Genomic DNA, 25,995 nt, shown 5'->3' on the forward strand with positions numbered 1-25,995 from the left:
TGGCAGACATCAACTAGGGCCATCCGTAAGAGTTTACCGATGCGAGATAGCGGAAAAGTTCCCCTTTGAAGGACGGCCGAGATGACAATATCGATCCGGTAGACGAACGTTTGTCCGGCCAAGTGCAAGGAATGGCAATTTGTGTCGATCAGCGTAACCTCCACGTGGGTACGACTCAATAAAACAGAAAGACATATGACTACAAAGGACGGACGAAAGAAGCGCGATATCCTCTCAGGACACTGGTAATGTACAGAAATTTCCTTATTCATATAACAATTAGCATATGAATAAGTAATGTACACTGGTAATTTCCTTATTCATATAACAATTAGTATTGGAGCAAAGAAAGAACAGATTTCTAATTTAAAGGAAAGAGAACTTTTAAGTGACTTTTGTGCTCAGCAACGTGTTAATCCTATTGGACTAGTAGTATGAAAGCCTGAGAGTATGCAACACTCATTTGAATGCGAATTGATGTTTGTTAGCGAACTTTACTTTGAATTTTGAACTAGTGTTTTATGATGAATGTGTACTTATTTAACCTTGAGATGTAAATAGTGTAATTGATATTCTGAATGTTCCTTATTGCTTAGCTAGTGAATTAGAATTTTGATATGACATACCTTTGATGTGTGGAAGTTTATTTGTATGCAATTTGATATTTAATAAACATGTTTTTTCTATGCAAGTCTGAGTTTGTCTGAGCATGAGACTGATTTTACCACTTGCTAAAGTTCGAACTTGTGAATAAAGGGAAATTAAGAAAGTTTTAGGTCATGACTGCAGTGTTGAAATTTCTACAGGCACTTAATTCTTTAACAAGATTAGGTAATACTTGAACTCTGGGAAGGTTTCTTTGTACAAGAATTCTTTTGTACTTGGATTCTGGCTGCTGCAGCTATATCTAACAAATTTTGTTAGAGTTCCGAAAGGAGAAGTGGACCCAGAGAGATAGGTTAGGGATTTCAAGCTTGGTAGGTACGACAGGGATAAAGATAGAAAAAATAATGGAAAACGAATGACATAACAGTGACGCAGCAGTCGACAGGATGTGTTTGATCCATAAAATAAAGGAATTTGTCAATCACAGTAAGTTGGTCTTAGTCTCATGCACAGCGATCAGGAAAATTTTGGAAGGGAACTTTGAAAATTGAACTTTGTAAGACAGTGTAAACTAAAAGTACAGGTATGTCTCTTCCGTCGAGCTCTGAGTTAAATGATTCAGCTTCTGACTTGGAATTTCTTAAGACCATAAACCCCAACAGATTTTTCTTGAATTCTCGGGAGAAGACACAGATGATGTGAGATCTTTCTTTGAGTATATAGAAGAGCTTAGAAAGATTGAGCGATGGAGTGACTTCCAGCTGCTTATCCTGCTTCGCAGTAAGCTAGTTAGAAGAGTGAAAAGCTTCTTTTACTCTTCATGAATCCTAAAAAGAAACTTTCGATTACCAGAGGTTTAAGGAAATCCTCATTTCCCAATTTTCTAAAGCGAAAAATGTAGGGCCTAACCTGTGGAAATTACAAAGGATGTTACAAAATGAAAAGGAAAGTGTCTCAGATTTTCATAACAGGCTGCTTACCCTTGCTAGTACTATGAGTGTGTCCGAATAGGAAAATCATCACTTTGATTGGGCTGTTTTTTAACACTTCAGAATTGGCTTAAGGCAGGAACTGAGGGAAACCGCTTTTGGGAAAGGGAGAAAAACAGTTTGAAGAGTTGTTACGAAGCAGTAAAGGAACGAGAACAGCTGCTTGGGGATATTTGTCCCGCAGCTGCAGTAGGACCAGTTAATATGACCACAGAAAGTAGAGACACTGAAGGGGTCCCAATCCTATAAAGCAGGGATTGGAAAGGAAGGAAAAACAAAAGGTGCAGAGAGGAGCTGAAGGAAATAGGACTGGACCAGTATATAGTGTTGCTGTTGGTGCCTGTGATTTTGGCGAGGTTCGCTCCCTAGTCAGGAAGGAGGTGGAGAAGTTACAACAGCCGCTTATGGAGCGTCTTGATTCAGTCATCAGACAGTTAACGTTGGGTCCTCCCAAGGATCAAGAATCTCCTGTTTTTCAAGAAGATAAAATAACTAGTATTATTCATAGAGAGATAGAAAGATTACAACAACCAATGCTGGCGAGAATGGTTTCCATGATGAAAAAGTTTATAGAAATGTCTGCCAAGTGTGGAACGAACTCTCCTTTGTCCTTGGATGGAGAGGCTAAAAGAGATTACCACTGAGAAATTCCTAGGTGCTACAATTGTAACAAATTAAGGCATATTGCCCGAGACTGTTTTGTTACACCAGGAAGCTCGAGAACAAGGTATCAACAGAAACAACGTCACATATTTGTGCTATACCATTTGACAAAAAGAGGCAACAGGGCAAGGGACATATCTCTGGGATAGTAGTAAATGGAAGAATTTGTGTGAAGGATTTTAGGGCACTCATTGACACCGCTTCCAAAGCTTCCATAATATCTGAGAGGTACCTCAAGGAACTGGAGCCCTATGTAAAGGGAAGAATAAAGCAGCTGAGAAAATCCATCAAACTCTTAAGGATATCCCCTTCCACAACTTATGCCACTAAATTAGTAAGACTGAGAGTGGGACTGCCAGAGTTTGGCTTATATGCATGGCATAACTTATTGGTTCTACCCAAGAACTCACTCTCTCAAATTGGGTTGATTCTAGGGGAGGACTTCTTGAGAAAGTATGTCTTCTCATGTGACTATTCCAGAGAAGAGATTCGATTCCTTGGAAGAAGGAATTTTACTATAATGAATCAGAGCTCTAGAGATCAAGATACGGGAGCCATCCCTCTGAACAACAAGCCCCAATTCATAGAGGATGCTGAATTGACTAAGGAAAGGGAGAACCGCATGGCTGGCACTCAGTCAAGATCTAATGAGATTGCCTCATCACAGGAGAATGAGAAACAATACTAGAATTACTGATGAAGTCTAGGAGACAGATAATAAGCAAATCACATGTGAGAGGCAGAATAACACCCACGAAGGGGCAGCAGAAGATGACCCCTTCAGTGACATGTATATTTCAGAGAAAGCAGGATGAGAAAAACAAAGCTGTTTGCATGTGCCAAGTAATTGCTGAGGGCTCAGAGAATGGCTGGCCTAGGTGAAGGTTGGATTTCACGCCCAGACAAAATGGAAGAGTCATCTCAAGAGAAAAGAGAAAAAATTAAAAGGAAAATTTTCTTGGGGAGAAAATTTTTAGAAAAAGGGGGAGGCCTTTGTTAGATCTTGAATGAGGACTCTTTCAACAAAAGAGTCATTCATTCAAGATTAACAAGAAACAAAATTCTGAGCTAGAAATACTTATACCATTAGTTAAGAAATCAAAATATAAAAGAAAACCTGTTAGAATTACCTTAGAAAGAAGTAAAGTAGAGAAGAAAATTGTATGTCTAAGTAGAATTATATTGTTTAAAGTTATCGATGTCAAAATTATACTCTGTGTAAGAATGTATGTCTAAGTGCAGACAAAGGTCCATAGTATAATAAATTTAGTTTAATCCTTTATCCAAGTGTGAGCAAACAAAGTTTGCGCCTGAAAGTATCTTCAGGACTGGGGTAAGGTGGTACAACACTAGTGAACTCCTTGCGAAAGTGGAGCAAGCTAACAACACTCCTATCTCAGTATCTCCCATAATGCAAAACACAGCTCCTTGCAGATATGTCTAATGTTATGCATTAAGGGAAGGGCCACAACCCAGACTAGTTTCAACCTTTATTGAGCTCTCTTCAGTGGGAGCCAGGCCCAAGTGGAGATACCAGACAGAAGCATTAGCAGGTCATCTCTACCTATAGGAGTTGCCAAATGGTGTGCCACCCTTTTTTTAATAAATTACTCTGGATTTAGAGAAAGATGTTGAAAGTTTATTTTTCACTTGGTTAGAGTATAATAAATTTAGTTTAATCCTTTATCCAAGTGTGAGCAAACAAAGTTTGCACCTGAAAGTATCTTCAGGACTGGGGTAACCCAGTCCTGAAGATACTTTCAGGCAAAAAAGAGTGATCTTCAAGGAGCAGAAGTATGACGCAACCACATAGGGGCGAATAGGAAAGTGCAATGAGAGATCCTCCGATACGAAAAGAGGGCACTAGAAAGAAGAATAAAAGGCAAGTTCACATGGTTTTGACCCCCGTTTTTTCTGTTCTTGTTTTCTCGTGTGGACAAGCAGAGTGCTGACCGATCGACAGTGCTGGAAGTAATCTCCTTCCCGGTTGCTAGCTGAAGGGGGTCAGGCATGCTATATGTGAGCTGATGGCAGACATCAACTAGGGCCATCTGTAAGAGTTTACCGATGCGAGACAGCGGTAAAGTTCCCCTTTACTGTTGTCCAAGGTCTGAAGGATGGCCGAGATGATGATATCAATCCGGTAGACGAATGTTTGTCCGGCAAAGTGCAAGGAATGGCGATTTATGTTGATCAGCGTAACCTCCACATGGACACGACTCGATAAAGCAGAAAGACATATGACTACAAAGGATGGACGAAAGAGTGCGATATCCTCTCACGACACTGGTAATGTACAGATATTTCCTTATTCATATAACATTAGTAATAGAGCAAAGAGAGAAGAACGATTTCTGATTGAAAGGAAAGAGAACTTTTAAGTGACTTTTGTGCTCAGCAACATGTTAATCCTATTGGACTAGTAGTCTGAAAGCCTGAGAGTATGCAACACTCAGTTGAATGTGAATTGATCTTTGTTAGCGAACTTTACTTTGAATTTTAAACTAGTGTTTTATGATGAATGTGTACTTATTTAACCTTGAGATGTAAATAGTGTAATTGATATTCTGAATGTTCCTTATTGCTTAGCTAGTGAATTAGAATTTTGATATGGCATACCTTTGATGTGTGGAAGTTTATTTGTATGCAGTTTGATATTTAATAATTTTCTATGTAAGCCTCAGTTTGTCTGAGCATGAGACTGGTTTTACCACTCGCTAAAGTTCGAACCTATGAATAAGGGGAAATTAAAGAAAGTTTTAGGCCATGACTGCAATGTTGAAATTTCTATAGGCACTTAATTCTTTAACAAGATTAGGTAATACTTGAACTCTGGGAAGGTTTCTTTGTACAAGAATTCTTCTGTACTAGGACTCTGGCTGCCGCAGCTATATCAAACAAATTTTGTTAGAGTTCCGAAAGGAGAAACGGACCCAGAGAGATAGGTTAGAGATTTCAAGCTTGGTAGATACAACAGGGATAAAGATAGAAAAAATAACAGAAAACCAACGTCGTAACAATATCTCAGCTGATGTAACAATAGATTGATCAGTAATCTGAGGTATGCTGATGATAACATACTCCTATGTAATGACAAAGTAGAACTAGAACAAATTCTTGATGAAGTTAAAAGATCAGTAATAACAGAGGACTTCAGCTCAATCCTAACAAGACAAAGATTATGGTTCTCAAAGGAAATATAAATAGGGAAGCCTTTGAGAAACAAGTGTATACCTTAATGGAGAAAGAATTGATTAAGTCAGCATGTTTGAGTACCTGTGATCCATTATTATGTGAAGATTTGCTGTTCCGGAGACGTCAGAAGAAGATTAGGAATGGCGAAAACAAGTCAGGGACTTGTCTAAAATCTGGAAAGATGGATCTATCTCCACAGGAACAAAGTTTTGAATTTTGGATGCAGTTCTTTTTACAACAGCAGCTTATGACTTGGAACATAAAGAAGTCAGATAAGAAAAGGATGGCTGCTTTTGAGATGTGTGTTGCAGATGGCTGCTGAGGATATCATATACTGAAAGGCATACAAATGAAAAGGTGTTATAAAAGATGAGTAGAACTGATCTTCAGAGAGTCGAAGATCAGTCACTCCTCCAGAAAAGCATTCAACAGGACTATGGAGGAAGGAAGGAGGACTTCTCTGAACAGTAATGAAGGTAAAGTTCCAGGAAAAAGAGGAAGTGGGTAGACCGTCAATGAGATGGATGGATTATGTGTGTGGGGAGTGACTGATCTTCAGAGAGTCAAAGATCAGTCACTCCTCCAGAAAAGCATACAACAGGACTATGTGGTGAAGCGTGGCGTGACACATCACTGAGCATTGGAGTGACCATACAACATCTATTGATGCCCAATGAACATATGGTGTACATGTTGTCATTTTGCAGATGATTCATTTTGTTTATATCATTTGAATCCGAAATAGCAGTATTTCTTTTGTCAGCTTTTAAGACTAGGATGCTCTAATTTCTTTTAAGATCTTTCAAAGCATTGTATTTAGCAGTGGAGATATTCCTAGATGGTGGTTTAGAATGAATTAAAATTGCTGCTGTTATGCATATGATGTCTGCTGAATCTTTAGGAATTCTTTCTATATAAGTTTTTTTTTTATATTTGCTATAATGTCTACTTTAGGAATGTATGATGGAGATATTGCAAAATCAAATCCTTTGGCTAGTATACTCTGCTGCATGTCTGAGAGAAAATATGAAGAACGAATAGTTTGGTTTGTTTTATGAAGGTTTCACATGTTTCATTTTTCTTCAGACTCATCAGATGCCTTGAAAATTCAAGATTGACTTGGATTCTGCAGGTTTTTCCATGGCCTCTGTCCAGAGGAACGTAAGGTTAGTGAGGATGAAGTCTGCTATGAATGAGAACCATATTAGTGATCACTAATGAACTGGTGGGTATCTAGATAGTGAAAAAAGCTGGTTATTGATAGCCTTTTCCATCACATTTGAGACTTTTATCTCACGTTTATGAACAAGCCAGATAAAAGCTTGACAGATACCATGTGAGTTTGACAGCTTGTAAATGAGATACAGGATGGTCAGTGTTAGTTCTAGAACACAGGCTTGTTGTTCAACCGAGAAATACCATCTACGCCAGGGGACTTACAAGTATCAATGCCGGTTAGCATTTTCCTTCTAGTCATAGGAGGCATGCTCAAGTGTTTTGATGAACTGTATAAGATTCATCTTAATCATCTAAATAAGAGTTGGAGGGGAAAGACTGATGTCAAGAGGTCTGCCTTATCTTTAGATGTTTCCATTATTCTATTAGGATAAGAGAGAAAGGTGGAAACATAATAGGACAGAAGTTTCCCACGAGTGTTGGTAAGGAATCAAGAAGGCTTAACTGCCACTTGAGCAGGAGGTGAGTATTTAGTGCATTTGGCTCTTACTTAGTCTGCTTTAGATTTTTTGATGTTTTTTGCAGTTAAGGGCCATAATGTAAGCTGATAGTTTTAATTTCAGTGATGTGCCCTGCATTTTAGGTTGAATTGCTTTGGAATAGCAGTTGTTAAAAAATGACTGCTTGGATAACGATTTCGAAAGGAATGTGGAGTAAAGGCATGCATCTCTGCAAGAATAATTTCAATTATTAAATCAGAGCATGTGCTTGGATCAGGAGAACAGAAGGAATAACCCACTGCAGAAAAGAGAGAGAAATTCTGAAGATTATCTCAGTTGGCATGATTGTAGTGCCATAGAATATGAGGCTGAGATTGGCTGTGAGAAAGACCATTTGTAGGAAAAGAAATGCAGACATGGTTATGATTAGAGTTGCCAAGAGGAGAGGTAACATCAGCTGTGCATTTGGAGGGAGAGTTAGTTAAGCAAAATTCTTGTAGGCTAACCTGAGTGACTCCCTCTCTCCTTGCTTACAGACAACATTAGTTTCACTGGTCCTTCTCTTAATGTTTACCTGTATTGAAACAACTTATATTTAATTGATTTCTTATTAATTTACCTAATATATGACTATCTTTTAATAAATTATCCCTAAGGTTTAAAAATACAACACTACACAATTCAGTTTCCTAGTAAATCTCTATTTGTTTCAATTCTACAGTTTTCATGCATTGTTTTATAGGTAAGAATAATATTTTCTTCTGTTTCCTTCATATACTAGAGGTGGGGGGGGGTGTATATTATATGAAGTGTAATATAATAACACTATTCTTTTCTCTGATCTCCATCTCTTTGGAACAATCTTCCTGTATTTTTGTCTCTCCTTAGGTTTCCTATTCGTGTCTAGTGTAATAATATAAATAAAAATTTATGCTCTAAATTCTAATACTAGAGCCTCCATAGCTCAGTCGGTAGAGATGAAGCCCTTTGGTCCGGAAGACGGGTTCGATTTCCGTCTATGACATGAAGAAGCTTTATCTGGTCTCTTTCGACTAAAGATGATTTAATTTCAGTCTCATACAGAGGTAGAGGGTTTTTTTGGAAACTGGTTTTTCGTCCCTCAGAACAGGCAAACTGGCCTTGTGAGCATGCACGGATCTACAGTCATGAATACTTCCCCTTAGGGGATGCAACAGAGGAGTAATGAGCAGGCTGCATTAATTTGTCGTAACCCCTCATCAGGAGACTACCCATCCCAAGGAATGGATGAAAAGGGAAGGAAATAAATTCTAATACTAAACTTGCCATTAATAGCATCTTTTTTGCGCTAATATATAACAGTGATGAATATTTTCATCACTAATAATTTACAATTCAGCAATAACAGTACTGTCAGAGTATAGGGCATTGGAAAATGCATAACTGCTGGCTTATAAACATGTACCACCTATCTCTAATTTAAATTCTTTTGAATTAGTATTAGTGTCATATATCAGTCTGTACTTTGGGATATTGCTAATTGTATATTTACCCATGCATTACTGTTTTCAGGATTTGGGTCGATGTTACGTGCAATTGGAGCTCAGATAGAGAAAACTACAAATCGTGAGGCATGTCGTGACTTAAGTGGAAGAAGATTGCGTGATATAAATGAAGAACAAAGGTAGGAAACAATGTAATTAGTTTTGTGGTTAATCAATTTTGAGTCTCCCATGATAAGTTGTAAGACTCATCGTGGCAGACTTAAACTATCAACATTACCTATTGTATCTCTCCTTGAAACCATTAACAGACAAAGCACTTACAATTCACTCAGGCAATCCATTCCATTCATTCACCACTCTCCAGACTAAAAACTAGTCTTCATTCCCTTGCTAACTGCACTCTTACCCCACTTCCAAGGATGACCTCTTGTTCTGCTTTCTCCAGCCATGTGGTGAAACAATTATCTCTGCATTAAGACTATAAAATCCTTTAAAGAACTTAAATGTTTTTATCATCTCTCTCCCTCTCCCCCACCTTTTTTTTTTATTTTGCCACCTATTAATCAACTTTTGCATTCCACAAACCCTCAATCTATCTTCATAAGGAGCATTCCACAGACCACTCACCATCTTGGTCACTCGCCTCTGGATTCTCTCCACTACTTTTTCATTCCCAAGAAACTCAGGTAACCAGACCTGAGCACTGTAGTCCAGATGTGGTCATATTAAGGCTTTATAAAGAGGAATAAAAAATGATAACTCACTTATCTCTGCTTATTAATGTCTTCTTCAATAACCAAGTAATAATGTGAGCTACCCTTGCTACTTTAGCAATATGTCCTCTAAACTTCAGCTCTCTATCTACTACTACCCCCAGATCACAGGCTTCATCAGTCTCCATAAGTACACTTCCCTCAATGTGGTACACAGCTTGTATTCTTTGTATTTCAAAAAGCATAACTTTTCACTTTTTCACATTAAATTGATATCCATTATGTTTTGCCCATACTGCAGCATATATAAATCATCCTGCAAGCTCTGTACATCACCTTGATTAACTATTATGCTAACCAACTTTGCATCATCAGATAACTAAATATCTTTCTTCAAATTATTTCCTATATCATTTATGGACAAATTAAACAACAACCTTTCAAACACAGAGCCCTGTGGCACACCACTTTTACCTTCCTTCTCCTCTATATATTCTTTTTGGTATCTGTCTAGCAGCCATCCTTTTGTCAATATGGCCAGTTTCATATCCATCCCCATTTGTTGAAGTTGGCGTAATAGAGTTCTATGTGATGTCCTATTAAATACTTTTATAAAATCCACCAGTATCATCATGTAGCCATTCCCTTTATTTAACTCAGCTGTCACTATTATAAAAAGTTAATAGATTACTAAGGTATGATTTACCCTTTACAAATCCATGCTGCCCCTCATAGAGTATCATATTATTATTATTTTGGGCAACTCCAAGGAGTCGACAGACTCATCGAGGGAGGCCCTAACATCATGTCAAGAACAACTATTCGACATTCACACAGTATTTATCATACCTCGCCTTGAACTCATTCACAGTCATAGCACTCACAACAGACTCTAGCAGCTTGTTCCACTCATTCACCACCCTCCAAGTAAAAAATCTAGCTCTAACACCCCTGCTAACCACATTCTTGCCCAGCTTCCATGTATGGACCCTAGTCCTCCCACCACCAGTCCTATTCTCAAAAATATCTTCTGGATTAATCTTATAGAAACCCTTCAGTAATTTGAATGTCTCGATCATATCACCCCTTTTCTGCCTATCAACCAATTTTTGCAACCCACAAATCTTCAACCTGTTCTCATAAGGTTCATTCCACAGACCTGCTATCATTTTGGTCACTCGTCTCTGGATCCTCTCCACCTCCTCCCCATCAAGAAGAAACCCTGGCGCCCATATCTGGGCACAGTAGTCTAGATGGGGTCTTATGAAGGCTCGATATAGAGGAACAATAACTTGTTTGTCTCTGCTTGTTAAAGTATTTTTCAGCAACCAAGTGATTTGATGAACTGATTTAGCCACTTTTGCAATGTGCCCCCTAAACTTCAACTTCCTATCCACCAACACTCCCAAATCCCTGGCCTCATCAATCTCTTGGAGTACGGTTCCACCAATGTGATATACTGCTGCTAATCTTTTCACTCCAAAATGCATAACCTTACACTTTGCCACATTAAATTGACATCCATTTTCCCTGGCCCAGTCCTCTAAACTATCCAAATCATCCTGCAAAATTTTGACATCCTGTGCACTCACAATTGCTCTACCCAACTTCGCATCATCAGCATACAAGTGAACACTTTCTCTCAGATCCTTTACTATATCGTTAATGAACAAATTGAAAAGTAGTGGTCCAAGAACAGAACCCTGCGGCACACTACTAGTCACAAGCCTTCTTTTGGACTCCACTCCTGAATAAACCACTCTCTGGTATCTCTCCATCAACCACCTTCCTATCCATCTCACCAACCCTATATCCATCCCTATTGCTCCAGTTTACTGATTAGAGTTCCATATGGTATCCTGTCAAAGACCTTGGCAAGGTCCAGTAGAATCACTGTAAACCCATTACCCTTATCCAGTTCAGCCACCACTGTGTTATAAAACGTGAGCAAGTTACTGAGGCATGATCTACCCTTCACAAAACCATGTTGTCCCCCATACAGTATCCCATTTTCATCCATCCAATCTTGTATTCTTCTCTTGACTAATTTCTCCAATACCTTGACAATGATTCCTGATATGCTAATCGGTCAGTAATTTACAACAGCAGTCTTGGAACCTCCTTTATGCAGTGGAACTATTTTCCCCTCTTCCCACCCCCCTCGGGACTAACCCAGAACCGAGACTCAAATTTACCAAAATGGTCAAGGGTACTGACAATTCTTTAGCTGCTTCACGTACGACACGAGCTGGTATACATCCAATCCCACAGATGTATTGACATTGAGGTTTTGCAATAGACTACTCACCTCTCCACTTCATTCACCACAATTCCCATATAATCTATTGGTTCATTCATTTCTGCAGTGTCACCACCTGGATGATATATTCTTGTAAAGTGCTTGCTCAGTAATTCAACTATATCAACTGATTCGATTACCTCCCTACCATCGGCATTCTTTAAAATCATTCTGCCATATACATTTTTTCTTACATATCGATAAAACTGTTTAGGATTCTCTTTAGCCTGCATGGCCAATGTTCTTTCGTAATCCTTTTTTGCTTTTCTTACCACACTCATTACCCTTCTGGCCTGCACTGTATACCGTTCATGTGCCTGCCGGTCACCTTTCTCCTTAAATTCCCTCTATGGTTGTTTCTTTTTTTGCAGCTCAAGCTTAATGGTGTTATTCATCCATTTAACCCCTACTTGATTTATTATTCAGACTGTAGGTATACAGTCAGCCATTGCTTCATGCAAACACTTCTTAACTACCTCCCATGCACTGTCAACTTCTAGCCCTTGCAGTTGTACATGCCATGGCACTGAACCAATCAATCTCCTAAGCTTGTCATACTTACCAGCCTGATAATTCCACATGTACCCTGTCTTAATTGTAAATTCCACACCTTTAGCCTTCTCTCCCAAGTCAAGACCCTATGATCTCACCAGTTGGTGGCAACGTGGCTATATTCGTTACAGCCAAATTCTCAGATGCAATTACCAGGTCAAGCACTCTCTGACCCCTAGTATTTTCCATTACATGCTGTCGCAGATAGTTATCCCTTAATAACCGCATAAAATCTAATTCCTTCCTCCCATGTGTCCTCTCCTCCTTCTAGTCAATGTTACCATAGTTGAAATCTCCCATAATAATTACCCTCCTTCCATTCATTTCTTCTATTTGCTTGTGCATACTATCCCCACCATCTAGTCCATCACCTGGTCTATAGCAGCACTCAACTGTATATTTTGTTCTGCTAGTTTCAATCTCAAACCAAATAGCCTTAAATGTGCTCTTTTCTCTATCCTGCAGTTCCACTTCTATTCTTGGCTGTAGCTCATCAGCTATCATCAATAACACTCCTCCCCCTATTTTATTCTCCTGGTCACTCCTGAAAACACCATACCCCTCACATTCAATCCAACTAGCTGTGTCATCTTCTGTCAGCCATGTTTCAGTAATGCCAATAACCTGTGGTCTGGAAGTGCCAACCAAGGCCAAAAATTCTTCCTTCTTGTTCCTAATACTTCTGGCATTTGTATACATGAATTGCAGAAGCCGATTTGTCCCATCCCTATTTTGATGCCTTATACTAACTATCCCATTCTGATTCATGGTCTTTCCTACTTGCTTGGGCATATTACACACATTCACACACTCAACTGTCTCCCTAAAATCTGCATATCTATACCCCCTCCCCTCCTTAATAACTCTAGTTTCTCTGATTCTGCACATTCACTTCCACTACATTCGACAACACCTTTTCAATTTCCGTACACCAAATCCATTCAAATGCAAACCATCCATTTTATATAAATCCTTTTGCCCATCGAACTAATTCCACACATCCACAAATTCCACACCACTCATCAAACATAATTCACACATAAAGTCATTTGCAATTATGGCCCTCCTTCTATACTCTTCACTGTCATACTGTGGCAACAGCCTCACCATCCTAACTCTCTCACTCTTCTCTTTTGCTACTTGAAGCAATTCCTTCACATTCTCACTCATAGCCTTTTTGTTTCCTTTCAAAGCATTTGTACCTGCTACCACTATCACACTATCACAGATTTTTAGACAAATATGGTGACCTGGACATCATCTTTGTAATCCTCTTTATGGGAGCCATGTGCACAGATAATCGTATCTATCAATTTACTATTAAAATACTCAAAAAACACACAAAAATCACATACACGCTAAAATACTAAAAGTAAATATTCTTATCCACCCATTCTGGTATCTTTTTGACCAATATTTCCAGTACTTTTACCACGTTCCTGAGATGCTACCAGAAATTTAGATCCTCACTTATGTAAAGGAATTATTTTGTCCTCCTGCCCCTCTCTTGGGATTTTGCCAGAGCTGACACTTAATTTAAACAGTCTAGTCAAAGACATCACCAGTTTCCCTGCATATTCTCTTAAAATGCAAGCCTATATATCGCATCCAATCCCACAGTTGTATTTGCATTCAGATTCTGCAGTATTAATTACCTCAAATTCATCAACCTCTGCTCTCACATAGCTGAGATTGATGAATTGGAGGTACTTAGGATATTGCATAACAAGTTAGCAGTATCCTAAGTCATAACAATATCATCACTTGGATCATGTACTCTTGCAAAATGATCACTCAGTAGCTCAACAATTTCATATGCCTCCGTTATCTACCATCTGCACTTTTTGGGATTTTCTTTTACCTGTTCAGCTAATTTTTTTCTCATAATCTGATTTTCCTTTTTTACTATGCTGTCACCTTTCTTTTCTGATCCCTGTACTGTTTGTTAGTTAGCTGGTCACCTTTGTCCTTATATGCCCTCCACAGTTTCTTTTTTTGCAGGATAGAGAGAACTGGATGGGGGAAGGGGCATCGATAATGATAGCAGAAGAATTGCAGAAAAAACAGTAATAGTTCATCAGAGGGCAGAATTGCAGAAGGCATTGCATTCGAGGCAGTCTATTATGATAGAAGCTATTGGGACAGAATATCTAGTTGATTGTTGTTAAAGGTTGTGGGGGGGATGCATGGGAGAGTGCGAAAACAGTATGCATCAGCAGATTAACACAATGAGTGTAGGGTGAGTAATTATTATGGGTGAAAGGTCGCAAGGATGGAAAGAAATGGAATTCATACAGCATGTGATTTATGCAGTCTGAAATAGCATCTGATGGGATTAGGGTTTGAGAGAATGCCAGATCTCTGATAGCATTAGAGGATTTGTTCAGTATCCAAGGTGGCCACATCGCCTCTGATTGGAAAGAGTGATCATGCACTTTTGACCTATGAGGTTGCCAAATGTGGAAATTTCAGTTAAGAAAGGATATATATGTGGGACCATAAGGCAGGTGATTAAAAGAAGCTTACTAGGTGGCCTGAAACAAATGCCATTGTAAAAATCTGCAAGGAAAGATGTTAGCACTGGTTAAGGTGATATTTGAAAGAAACACTGTCAGACTACATATATCCACAGTCTGTAGGATAAATCAGGTAGGAATTAAATGAGTAGCAATCAAGCCAGAGCTACAAAAATAAACCCACTGCTATGAAGGAATGTATAAGGAAAAATGATAGCAAACTCACAAGCAGTACAGAGTACAAATGAGGTATGGCAAAGAAGGCAGAATCAGATTATGAGAGCAAATTTATCAAACAGGACAAAGGTAATCAGAGTTCTTTTGCTACAAGACAAGTAAATGGAAGAATGATTGCAGAAGGATAATTAATGAGTGCCATTGGGTTACCGGAGGATCACTTTTACAGCGATACCTAGGGGAGTGCCGGCCTGGTTGGCCAAGTGGTTAGCTTGCTTGCTCTCCAACCCATAGGTTGTAGTTTTGAATCCACTGTGGGCATGGATGTTTGTAATTGTCTTATCTTGTGTACTACTATAACCTTTGCTGTCCTTACACCATTAAAAAGAAATCATCACCCATGGGAGTAGAATAAGGACAAAATACTTCTGTTACATGAAGAATGCTCCAAGACAGAAATAGCAAATTATGGATTGATATCAGTATCTTAGGAGTGGTAGTTAAGGTATTGGAAAAATTCTGGGACGGATAGTTGGATATATAATTGTGCTCTTCCTCATGTTCCCGCCACAGATTTTGTGAATATAGGCATTGCCTTGGTATGACTCACTTTTTTTTTATTATAAAATAACAATTAAGTTATTTTATTATAAAAAGATTCCTTTTATTTCCCTTAGACATTTTTTTCCATTAGTCATTTCCCTTATTACAAATAATGAAATGTCTAATGGTACTGCTGCACTTTTCAAGGGCATCTGACAAGATACCACATGGAACTGTGGCAAATAGGGTATAGATATGAAGCTGACTAATTGGATAAAATAGTAGCTGAGCATCAGAGGGCAGCAAAGTTGAAACCACATAAAGATAAGTGATTGACCAGTAGCATGCTTCAGGGCTCTGTGCTTGGACCACTGCATTTTAATAGAGCATAATGATATTGGACATGATTTGAGGGAGGGGGTTATCAAGTTATTTGCTATTAGTGCACAGTTGGCTTGGGCAGCAGTAGCAATAAAGATGATGTAGAGATCCTGAAGGATGGCTTAAGTAGCTTGACATAGGATAATGGTTGTCAGTTTTTAACGTGACTGATGTATAAGGTTTTTGGAATTTTACAAGTTATATACTACATTAATGGAATTGTACTGTGCTAATGAAGGTTGTTGAAGCTGAAATATGGGAGCAATGGTGAATGTGGAGTTAAAGGTCTGCAGGCATATTGCAAAAATGGCTAGTATAACTCCTCAGATTATTCATCAGTGGTTAAAGAATTACCGACATGTTGAGAGAAGCAGATTATTATCCCTCCTAACATGGTTTTAACACACTCACATCCTGACTGTTGTGCATAGGTTAGTGCATTCCACAGATTTGTCAACAATAGTGACAAGTCTGTGGAATGCTTTCTGTGATGACTGATTGCTTTGTAGATTATATAATTGGTTTTAGGCTGAAAAGAAACATATCAGTTATTAAAAGGGTTTTATAATTTCCTAATATACTGAGACCTGCAGAGCTTCCATAATTATAAAATCACACATATTGATCCTTGTGTATACAAGAGCTTGACGAACCTATGAGCATGTCAGTGCTGTGTGCAGAGTGGTGCAGGTGAGGATTCATTAAGTTCCTTGATATTTTTTTTGCAGATTTGCAGGTTATATTTTTTTGGGAATAGTTCTTGAAGAATGCTGTTTCAGAGGAGAAGCAGTTTCACTATATTTACAATTGCACTGAAAAAGGATACTGGCTAGTTGCTGCTCTTGTTTTAACAGGCCCAACAGAAAGTGGAGGAATGGTGCTTATTGGTTCAGTAGAGTGGTGACCATGGAAGTACTTGTGGAATAGACATAGTGCTTAAACATTGGATTTGCATGCAATAGAAGTCAAGTGAATATGTGGGAGGGATCATCTATGAGTCGAATTGCATGAGCATTTTTAGCTGCACCATCCCAAAACATGTAAACACTAGTCTAAGGATGAGTGGATTTGTATAGAGTTAGTACCTGGGTGGGTGTAAAATAGCTTCTTTAGCAGAAGACAGAGCCAAGTTTTTTAGATGATGTGAAAGCTGTCATTGTTCAATCCTGGAGTGGCTGGGGTTAAATGTTAGTCTGGGGGGGGGGGATAGATCTGATCTTGTCTGATGATTGATATATGTTAGATAGGTGGGCTGAGATCCCTTTTGAGAGAGAAAAGGCAAGACTGTGTTTTGTTAGTATTTAAGGTGACCGGATTGTCCTTTCCCAATGAAGGATGGTATGCAAATCAGTGCTTAAGATACTGGTCGAAGATTATCTTGATTGCTTGGGATGTCTGAGCACTGCATAGTTTGCCAAATGTGAGGAGGATGAATGGAGATATTTTTATCAGCAAAGCTGTAAATAGGATTAGTGGTGATTGGGAGTAAGTCATTTATGTTTTATCATAACAGTTATGTGAACCACAGTAAAAATTATTTATTCTACAAATATTTTGTCATATATCATATGACATCAGTGTAAATGAACAACAGTGATTAAATTTGAGCAAAAGAAACAAGAGTCCATGTGTGTTATGTTAGAATCTCTCTGTACGTGAGTCCTCTTTCAGTAAGGATAGAAACACTATTGGGGTAAAAATATATTTAATACAGTTCATCATCAGATTCCTGATATGTACACTCAAGTGTACATGATATGATAATAGTACATGAAAAACTTACATCATTACTAACTTCCTATCTACAATTTTCCTCCAAATCAGTCTGTTATTTGTCAAGGCTCCAACATTATCAAATCTTATATTTCTGTCTCTTAAGGTGTTTTACTGTATCAATCAACCTATATCTTGGTCTTCCTCTGGATATTTTTCCTGCCTACCTGGCAGAGGACACTTGTTTTGCTAATCTTTCCTCCCATTCTGTTTAAGTGACCATACCACCTGAGATTAGCTCCGTTAACACATTCCTGAATGCTATAAATGTTAAGTTCTTTCCTAATATCCCCATTTTTAATATGATATTGTCACTGATGCCATCTATTCATGCCTTTAATCCTTCTTAGGACTCTCATATTTGTGATCTGTAGTCTTTGGTCAAGTGTTTTATTTCTAACCCAGCTCTCAGATCCATAAGTTAAAATTGGTTTGAACACTGTCTTATGTACTGCTAATTTAGTGTTTTGACTGATTTCTCTCTTATTCCATATGAATTTATTCAGTTGACTTACTTCCTGTTGATTCTGTTGTCTATTTCCATATATAATTTACCATCTTCACTAAAAATTGTACCTAAGTAGCTGAAATGTTTTATTTGTTGTATAGGTTCTCCATTCAGCTATTCAATACGCTACAGTTATATGGTGTCAATGGGGCATTATATCAATCAATACTTAGTCTTTATTTGAGTTGTAAGTCAGCAGTTAGAATTGAAGATGGTTTAATGTTAAATCTGGTGTGAGACAAGGATGTACATTATCCCCTCTATTATTCATTATCTATATGGATTGCATTATGAAGGAAAGTAGTATTAGACATGATATCAAAATTGGAGATGTTAATGTCAGCTCTTTGCTTTATGACGACGATGTTATACTTCTAAATAAATCCTCTACAAGTTTGCAAGATTCTCTGACTATATTGAATAACTGTTGCAATAGATATGGTATGAAGGTCAGCAATAAAAAGACAAAGACAATGAAAATAGGCAGAATCGTTGAACCTGTCAACTGTGTTCTGAGTGGAGAACCTGTGGAATTCAAGTAAAACATTTCAGCTACTTAGGCACGATTTTTAGTGAAGATGGTAAATTAAATATGGAAATAGACAACAGAATCAACAAAGCTGGTATGGTAGGAAGTCAATTGAATAAATTCATATGGAATAAGAGAGAAATTATCGGAACACTAAATTAGCTGTATACAAGACCGTGTTCAAACCAGTTTTAACTTATGGATCTGAGAGCTGGGTCAGAAGTAAAACACTTGACCAAAGACTAGAGACAGCAAATGAGAGTCCTGAGAAAGATTAGGGGCATGAACAGATGGCATCAATGGCAATATCATATTAAAAATTGAGGATATTAGGAAAGAACTTGACCTTGTCAGTATCCAGGAATGTGTTAGCAGAGCTAATCTCAGGTGGTATGATCACTTAAACAGAATGGGCGAGGAAAGATTAGCAAAACAAGTGTTCTCTGCCAGGTTGGCAGGAAAAAGACCCAGAGGAAGACCAAGATATAGGTGGATTGATACAGTACAAAGTGCTTTAGACAATAGAAATATAGGATCTGATAATGTTGGAGTCTTGACAAGTAACAGACTGATTTGGAGGAAAATTGTAGATAGGAAGTTAGTAATGATGTAAATTTTTCATGTAGTGCTATCATATCCTGTATACCCCTTGAGGGTAGATGTGAGGTATTTGATGATGATGAATGAAGGTTCTCCATTCACAAGGCAATTGATATTTTCAGTGCTTCTGCCTATTTTCATCATCTCTGTCTTGTTATTGCTGACCTTCATACCAAATCTATTACAGCAAATTAAAGATACCAAGAAATTATATACTTGGTTTAATCCTTTGTCCAAGTGTAGGCAAACGAGTTTGCTCCTGAACTATTTTCAGGACTGGGACAACTCGTATATAGAAGCTTATAGCTTCACATCACTTGCCTTAGTATCCCATAATGGGAAGGGTCACCACCAAGACCATGTAGAAAGGCTTATATGTTCATTACATGTTGACTAATTTTGACAGTAATATATCAGAACATAGAAAGATAAGTAATTATTTATTGACTTATTGCTGATATTTCGCTGGTGTTATAACCAGCATCTTCAGCCCACAAAACACAGTTAACTAGTACCTGCTTTTTCCTCTGTTTTATTTATTTATTTTATTAATATAGATGGTACCTAATTTGTGTTGTTGCTACAATTTTTGAAACTAGTCCCATTATTACACCATGTTGTAGTCTTGCATACTGTGACAAATTGTGTTTTGTGCTCTGAAGATGCTGGTTATAACACCAGTGAAATATCAGCAATAAGTCAATAAATAACTATTTACTTATCTTTCTGTGTTCTGATATATTACCGTCAAAATTAGTCAACTACACAGACCGGTTTCAACCTTTCTTGAGGTCTCGTCAGTGGCTGCCAGACCAGGCATGATACCAAGGTTGAAGTAATGCACAAGTCATATTTTCATGTATGAGTTGTCAAAAGATGTCACACCTTATTATTAAAATACTCTGGATTAGAGATAGTTGTTGGAAGCCTTTTGGCAACTTGTATATGAAAATATGACTTCTGCATTACTTCAACCTTGGTATCACTTCTGCTTTGGCTCCCACTGAAGAGACCTCAATAAAGGTTGAAACTGGTCTGGGTAGTGACCCTTCCCATAATGCATAGCATTATACATCTCTGAGATGTGCTTTGCATTATGGGGCACTAAGGCAAGTGATAGCATTATACTTCTCTGCAATGAGATGTGTTTTGCATTATGAGACACTAAGGCAAGTGATGTGAAGTCATTAGCTTCTTTATACGAGTTGCTCAGTCCTGAACATAGTTAAGGTGCAAACTTGTTTGCCTACACTTGGATAAAGGATTAAATCTAGTATATAATTTCTTGGTATCTTTAATTTATAGTCTAACCAAATGGAAAAACTTCCAACATCTATTACAACAGTTATTCAATTTAGTCAGGAAATCTTGCAGACTTGTACTGATTTATTTAGAAGTATAACATCATCTGCATAAAGTAAGAGCTGAGATTAACATCTCCAATTTTGATATCCAGAGTTTCTCCTTTGGAGAAGATTGCAAATTTGGTTGATAGGCTTGAAAGTATTTCATATTTTCTAATAATCTTTGCTGCACATTCAGAAATACTCTTAATATATGGGGTACAAAATCCAGCTGATGATTTATCGTATGCTTCAAAATCTAGGTGATGAGACAAAAACCTTACTCTATCAATTAATAGCCCAAATCTATGATAGAGGAGAAATACCAAAGGAGTTTATATGAAATCAACCATAATACCAATACCAAAAAAGAATAATGCAAACAAATGCAGCCAATCTAGAACAATAGCTTTAATCTCACATGTTAGCAAAATTCTGCTAAAAATTATTCAAAATAGAATTTATTCAAAAATAGATTGTCTATTGGATGAAGACGAATTTGGAATCAGAAAGAATAAAAGAACAAGAGAGGCAATACTCTGTTTAAGAACAATAATAGAGAGAAGATTAGACCTTAGTCAAAATACTTACATTTGCTTCCTTGATTTAGAGAAAGCGTTTGATAAAGTAAACCAGCAAATACTCCTAAATTGTCTAACTAATATCGGCATAGATTTGAGGGATAGGAAAATAATTTATCAAATTTACAAAAATCAAAATGGATGGATTAAAATCAATGATAAGGAGAAAATAATAAATATCAGGAGTGAAGTAAGACAAGGATGTATGCTTTCACCACTTTTATTTAATTTATATATTGAAAAGGCCATTCAGGAAAAACTAAAGATAAAATAAATAGTGGCATAAAGATAATTGGGGAACAAGTCATGTGTATAAGATTTGCTGATGACATATCCCTTGTAGCAGAAAACAGAAGAACGTTAAAAACAATGCTAGAATTACTAAATAATAACCTTGAGAAATATAAAATGAAAACCAGCACAGATAAGACTAAAATCGTTGTTACAGGCAAAATCCCTATAATACAGAGCATATAGACATCAGCGGGGAACAAATAAAACAAGTGAAAAGCTTTAAATATTTAGGAAGCCTAATAACAGAAGATGGCAGAACAAGAGAAGACATAAGATCAAGAATAAACAATGCGAAAGCCCAATTCTCTAAGATGAAAAGCATTTTAACAGGAAATCTCAACCTACAATTGAAAAAAAAAATTAGTAGAGATATTGATATGGAGAATTGTACTGTATGGATGTGAAACCTGGATTCTAGGCAGAGAAGATGTAAGAAGATTGGAGGCTTTTGAAATGAGGTGCTGGCATCGCATGAACAAAATAAAATGGATAGAAAAAAAATCAAACCAACAAGTCCTGAGAGAGATAAACAAAACAAGAACTCTAATAAAATCGATCAAAATTAGAAGGGATAGATAGTTTGGACATATATTTCAACATGATAGACTTGTGAAAAGAATAACTGAAGGCATAATTAGAGGGGAAAAGAAGAAGAGGCAGACCAAGGAAAAGCTTTCTTGACCAAATCAAAGACAGCACTTATTTGAAGAGTTACCAGGAGGTTAAGAAGAAAGCCAATGACAGAGCGGAATGGAGAAAATTGCTGCTGAGCTACCAGTCCCAAGACTGATGCAACTGATGATGATATGAGGTACAAGAGTTTGGGCTCATTCTTCCCTTGGATCTTGTATAGTGGACTGTTAATTGTTTTCTGTGTCATTCTTGCATTGTAGTCATTTAGTAAAGTTTGTTTGACAGTTTCCAGTTATTGTTGGAGAGATCCTTTAAAGGAACACATTTTGTATGATCTGGACACTAAGGATTGTATAATACTATACTTGAATTGCACTATTGTAATTCAAGTACAGTTTTAACCATATTTTTAACCAGATATTGAAAATGATCCATCATGTTTCCATTTGATATGCTTGTACAAAAAAAAAAACAAAAAAAAAAAACAGGAATTTCTGTTGAAATTTCTTTTATGTAGTGTAAATTAAATTCAAGGATGTAAATTGTTGATTTAAAAAAAAAAAAAAAAAAAAAAAAAAAACAGAGTTTTAATTCTGCATGATTCCAGATAGCAAAATTGGTGATAGTGGTGAGCACATCACAGTTCCTTCAACTTGTTTGTATAGTTTATCCTTCCACATGATGTATCCAAATGTGATCCTGAATGAATGAATCCACAATGTCTGATAGAAATTCTTGGGCTAAAAATTCTATTGTTTTAGTATCAGGAATATAAGACATTGTCAAAACTCACCATCATATCCAAAGATGCCAATTTTATCTTTTATTTTTTGTGAAAAATTCTATAGAATATTTTATCAAAGGTGAGGGTGTTTCTATGAGAGGTTGTAGAAGGTTAAAAAAAATTCTAAAGTTTATAAGTGGGACTCCCTCTACAATCCACAATAGATTGAAGTGGACAATTGTTTTTATTTTATTTTTGCCATGTCTTTTTATGTATACTCTCATCCATAAATGGCTTCTATAAATCTGTTGTACATTCATACCCTGGGTGGACTAAGGATTTTTTTCCCCATTTTTATTAAATTAATTTTTATTTTTTGTATTTTTTTTTTCATTTATTTATTTTTTACATTGTCTGGAAACCCTGCTCTGTAGAACAGACATGGAACTTTTTCAAGCCACTTCAGGACTCCCATAAACATGGGCAGTGATGATGAAATTCATCTCACCTAAAAAAAAAAAAAAACTTACAAGCCACCCAGAATATAAACATGGAATCTTTTAATATAGTCTGCAGCTTTGCATGGAACGACTCCTAGAATATATTCAAGGTTTTTAATAGCTTCTTGTTCTGTCAATGTGGTCTTATCCAATAACTTGTTAAGTTTGTTAAATTGAATTTTGGTAGAATCCCTACTAATCAGAGAGTACCTATTGTGAAGGAGCAATTTTATTTTAATTAGATTTGGAATTCAAGAGTACAGTGATGTGTTCCTTTGTTAGCTTGCGTATGATGAAATGTTGTTATACATTGCATTTTAAAGACTTCGGGACTTTCAATTCAGAAGATGGAATATTCAGTTCTGATAGATGGGCATCAGAAATAACTTTGCCACTTTCAAAACAAAATCTGCTACCCTGATTGCTAGAAAGATGTTCTTTTCTGTATTTTGCATAAATTCTAGATAGGGAATTCATTTAGTAGAAATAACGAACATGACTTGTGCTAGGACATTCAGTTCATCTTCTTTTAGAGTTCAGCCTTGATGAATTGGTAACCCATTTGTCAATAGGTAATTTGAATGTATTTTTCTGCAATTATAATAAGGTTGAATATTTTCGATTAAGATTTATAACACTGTTTCAAAGGCTCTAGTTCCTACATTTTGTGACATTTTAATATACTCGATAGATTGGTTGCCATCTCTGTTGGTTTTCTAAGATTTATATTTAATTCCATTTTTGAAATGCATAACTGGCTAAGCAATAGAGAATTGCTAGCTTTAAGGAAAATTTTACGAGCACCTGGTGATTTAATAACTTCTTTTAACCTGGTAAAGGTTGGTATTAGTTTTTTTAGTCTATATTTATTAGTGCTCAGAGCACACAAAATTTGTTCCTCTGAAGGATCTTTCAACAAAAACTGGAAACTATCCAATAGATTTACTAAATGGCTATAATGTGAAAATAACACAGAAGATAATAGACCCCACCCCCATACAAACTCTGAGGGAAGAAGTCAACTGCCTATACCTTTACATGAGGGCATTTCTGAACATGTAGCAAAGATTATGAGGAAACAAACTCAAGTCCATTAATCAAATTCATAATTTCTTACCTTATCCAAAGGACAGCTTTTCATCAATGATCATACCTGGTGTTTACCAAGTTCCATATTCATGAAACTTATTATGGACAAATAGGAAGATCAGTCAAAAAACATATTTCTGAGCATCAAGACCATATCCAGTTTATCAAACCTCAAAAATCTGGCCTAGCATAACACAGAGATCACGGTATTAGCCACAGGTTCCAGTGGAGGAATAATACCATACTTTTATATAGCTGTACATATAAATATGAATGTTTATTCAAGGAAAGTGCTAAAGCCCTATTTCATTGACCAAAACTAATCATAATGACTGCCTTTCTTTCTTTCCTTAGAGTTTGGAAATTGTTATTCTCAACTGAATTTTTTTTAAACCTCAGTTGTGTTTTTATCTAAATAACACATAGCTGCACATATAGAGTGTAGCTATTGTAAGACTTGTATTCTGTTTCTCTTTCTCACACATTTTATAATTTTTGTTATCATTTACACTTATGCACTTCAGCATGCTCAGTAAACAAAGCTCTTTCCAGACACCTGACACCAAAACCATTTAGATGCATTGTACAAATCCTTCTTTTTGTCAAACAGAGACCACTGATCCACAAATTCTACATCATTCCTTTTGCACAATACACATATAGACTCATTGGCTATCAATGTCCTCCTCCTCAGTCCACCTCTATCATAGTGTGGTAGGAGACTTACAGTCTTCACTTTCTCGCTCTTCAGTTTTGCCTCTTGTAACAACTCCTTTACATCCTCCCTCATAGAATACTTCTTGCCTCTCAAATCATTTGTAACAACCAAGAGATAATTTCCTTTGACTTACCTTTTTGCATCTGGAAATGGTATGTATGTTACGTACCATTGAACAGCTTCAGTTTACTAGCAGCACCACCAGCAGGTGTTCAGATTAGTAACTTTATTACGACTTGACATCCATTGTACTATTATCTAACTAGTTGATGATGGATATTAAAGGAGTCACTGTAATTAGTTCTGCTTCTTCTGCCCATTTATGCATACTGTTACTTCTCCTCTCTGGATAAGGATTTTATTATATTGTTTTTGTGATCTTTACTAAAATTTGTACTTACTTAGTTTTGATTTAAATTAATTTGGCTGGATGATTTGAATTGCTGCACAGTTAACTTGCTTCATTACATACTCCACTCTGCCAGGGAGTTTAATGAAATTTGGTATTTAGGATCTCTATTCTTGTTCGTTGAGTCATGCCCATTTTGATTTAATTTGAACAAGTCATACTATCAAAATTGGAAAAAATTCAAATTGATAAAAATAATAACTTCTGCAGGATGGAGATTACTGAAATTTGGTGTTAAGGCTGTCTATGAATCTTTATTTAGTCATGTAGATCTTGGTATAAATTGGACCATTTTCAGTGGAAAAATCAAACAGCCATATAAAATTGTTATGAATTACTGTATCTGTAACATAAGAGGATGACTATCAACTCTTCAGCATTACTGCTTGGCTATCACATAACTTCACAGAAGTAATAGTAAAATTGCACATGTTGTTGGAATATCTCCACAGTTATGAAGATGACACAACAATTTGCATTTTGATAGGAAAGACTTAGAT

The 25,995-nt window shown here is 36.8% G+C and overlaps 1 protein-coding gene across 3 annotated transcripts in view; it reads left to right on the top strand.

Moving 5' to 3' along the window:
* LOC150104519 (splicing regulator SDE2) overlaps positions 1 to 25,995 on the top strand; it is a 231,629-nt gene that overhangs the window by 49,749 nt on the left and 155,885 nt on the right. For all 3 annotated transcript variants that reach the window (XM_090395712.1, XM_090395714.1, XM_090395713.1), the window contains exon 3: positions 8,681 to 8,792. In XM_090395712.1, the coding sequence (XP_090251838.1) occupies positions 8,681 to 8,792 (112 nt within the window). The remainder of the gene's footprint in view (positions 1 to 8,680; positions 8,793 to 25,995) is intronic.

Source organism: Typopeltis vanoorti, chromosome 7 (assembly GCF_054136105.1).
Source record: "Typopeltis vanoorti isolate ZY-2024b chromosome 7, IOZ_Tvanoo_1.0, whole genome shotgun sequence".
Taxonomy (NCBI): Eukaryota; Metazoa; Arthropoda; class Arachnida; order Uropygi; family Thelyphonidae; genus Typopeltis; species Typopeltis vanoorti.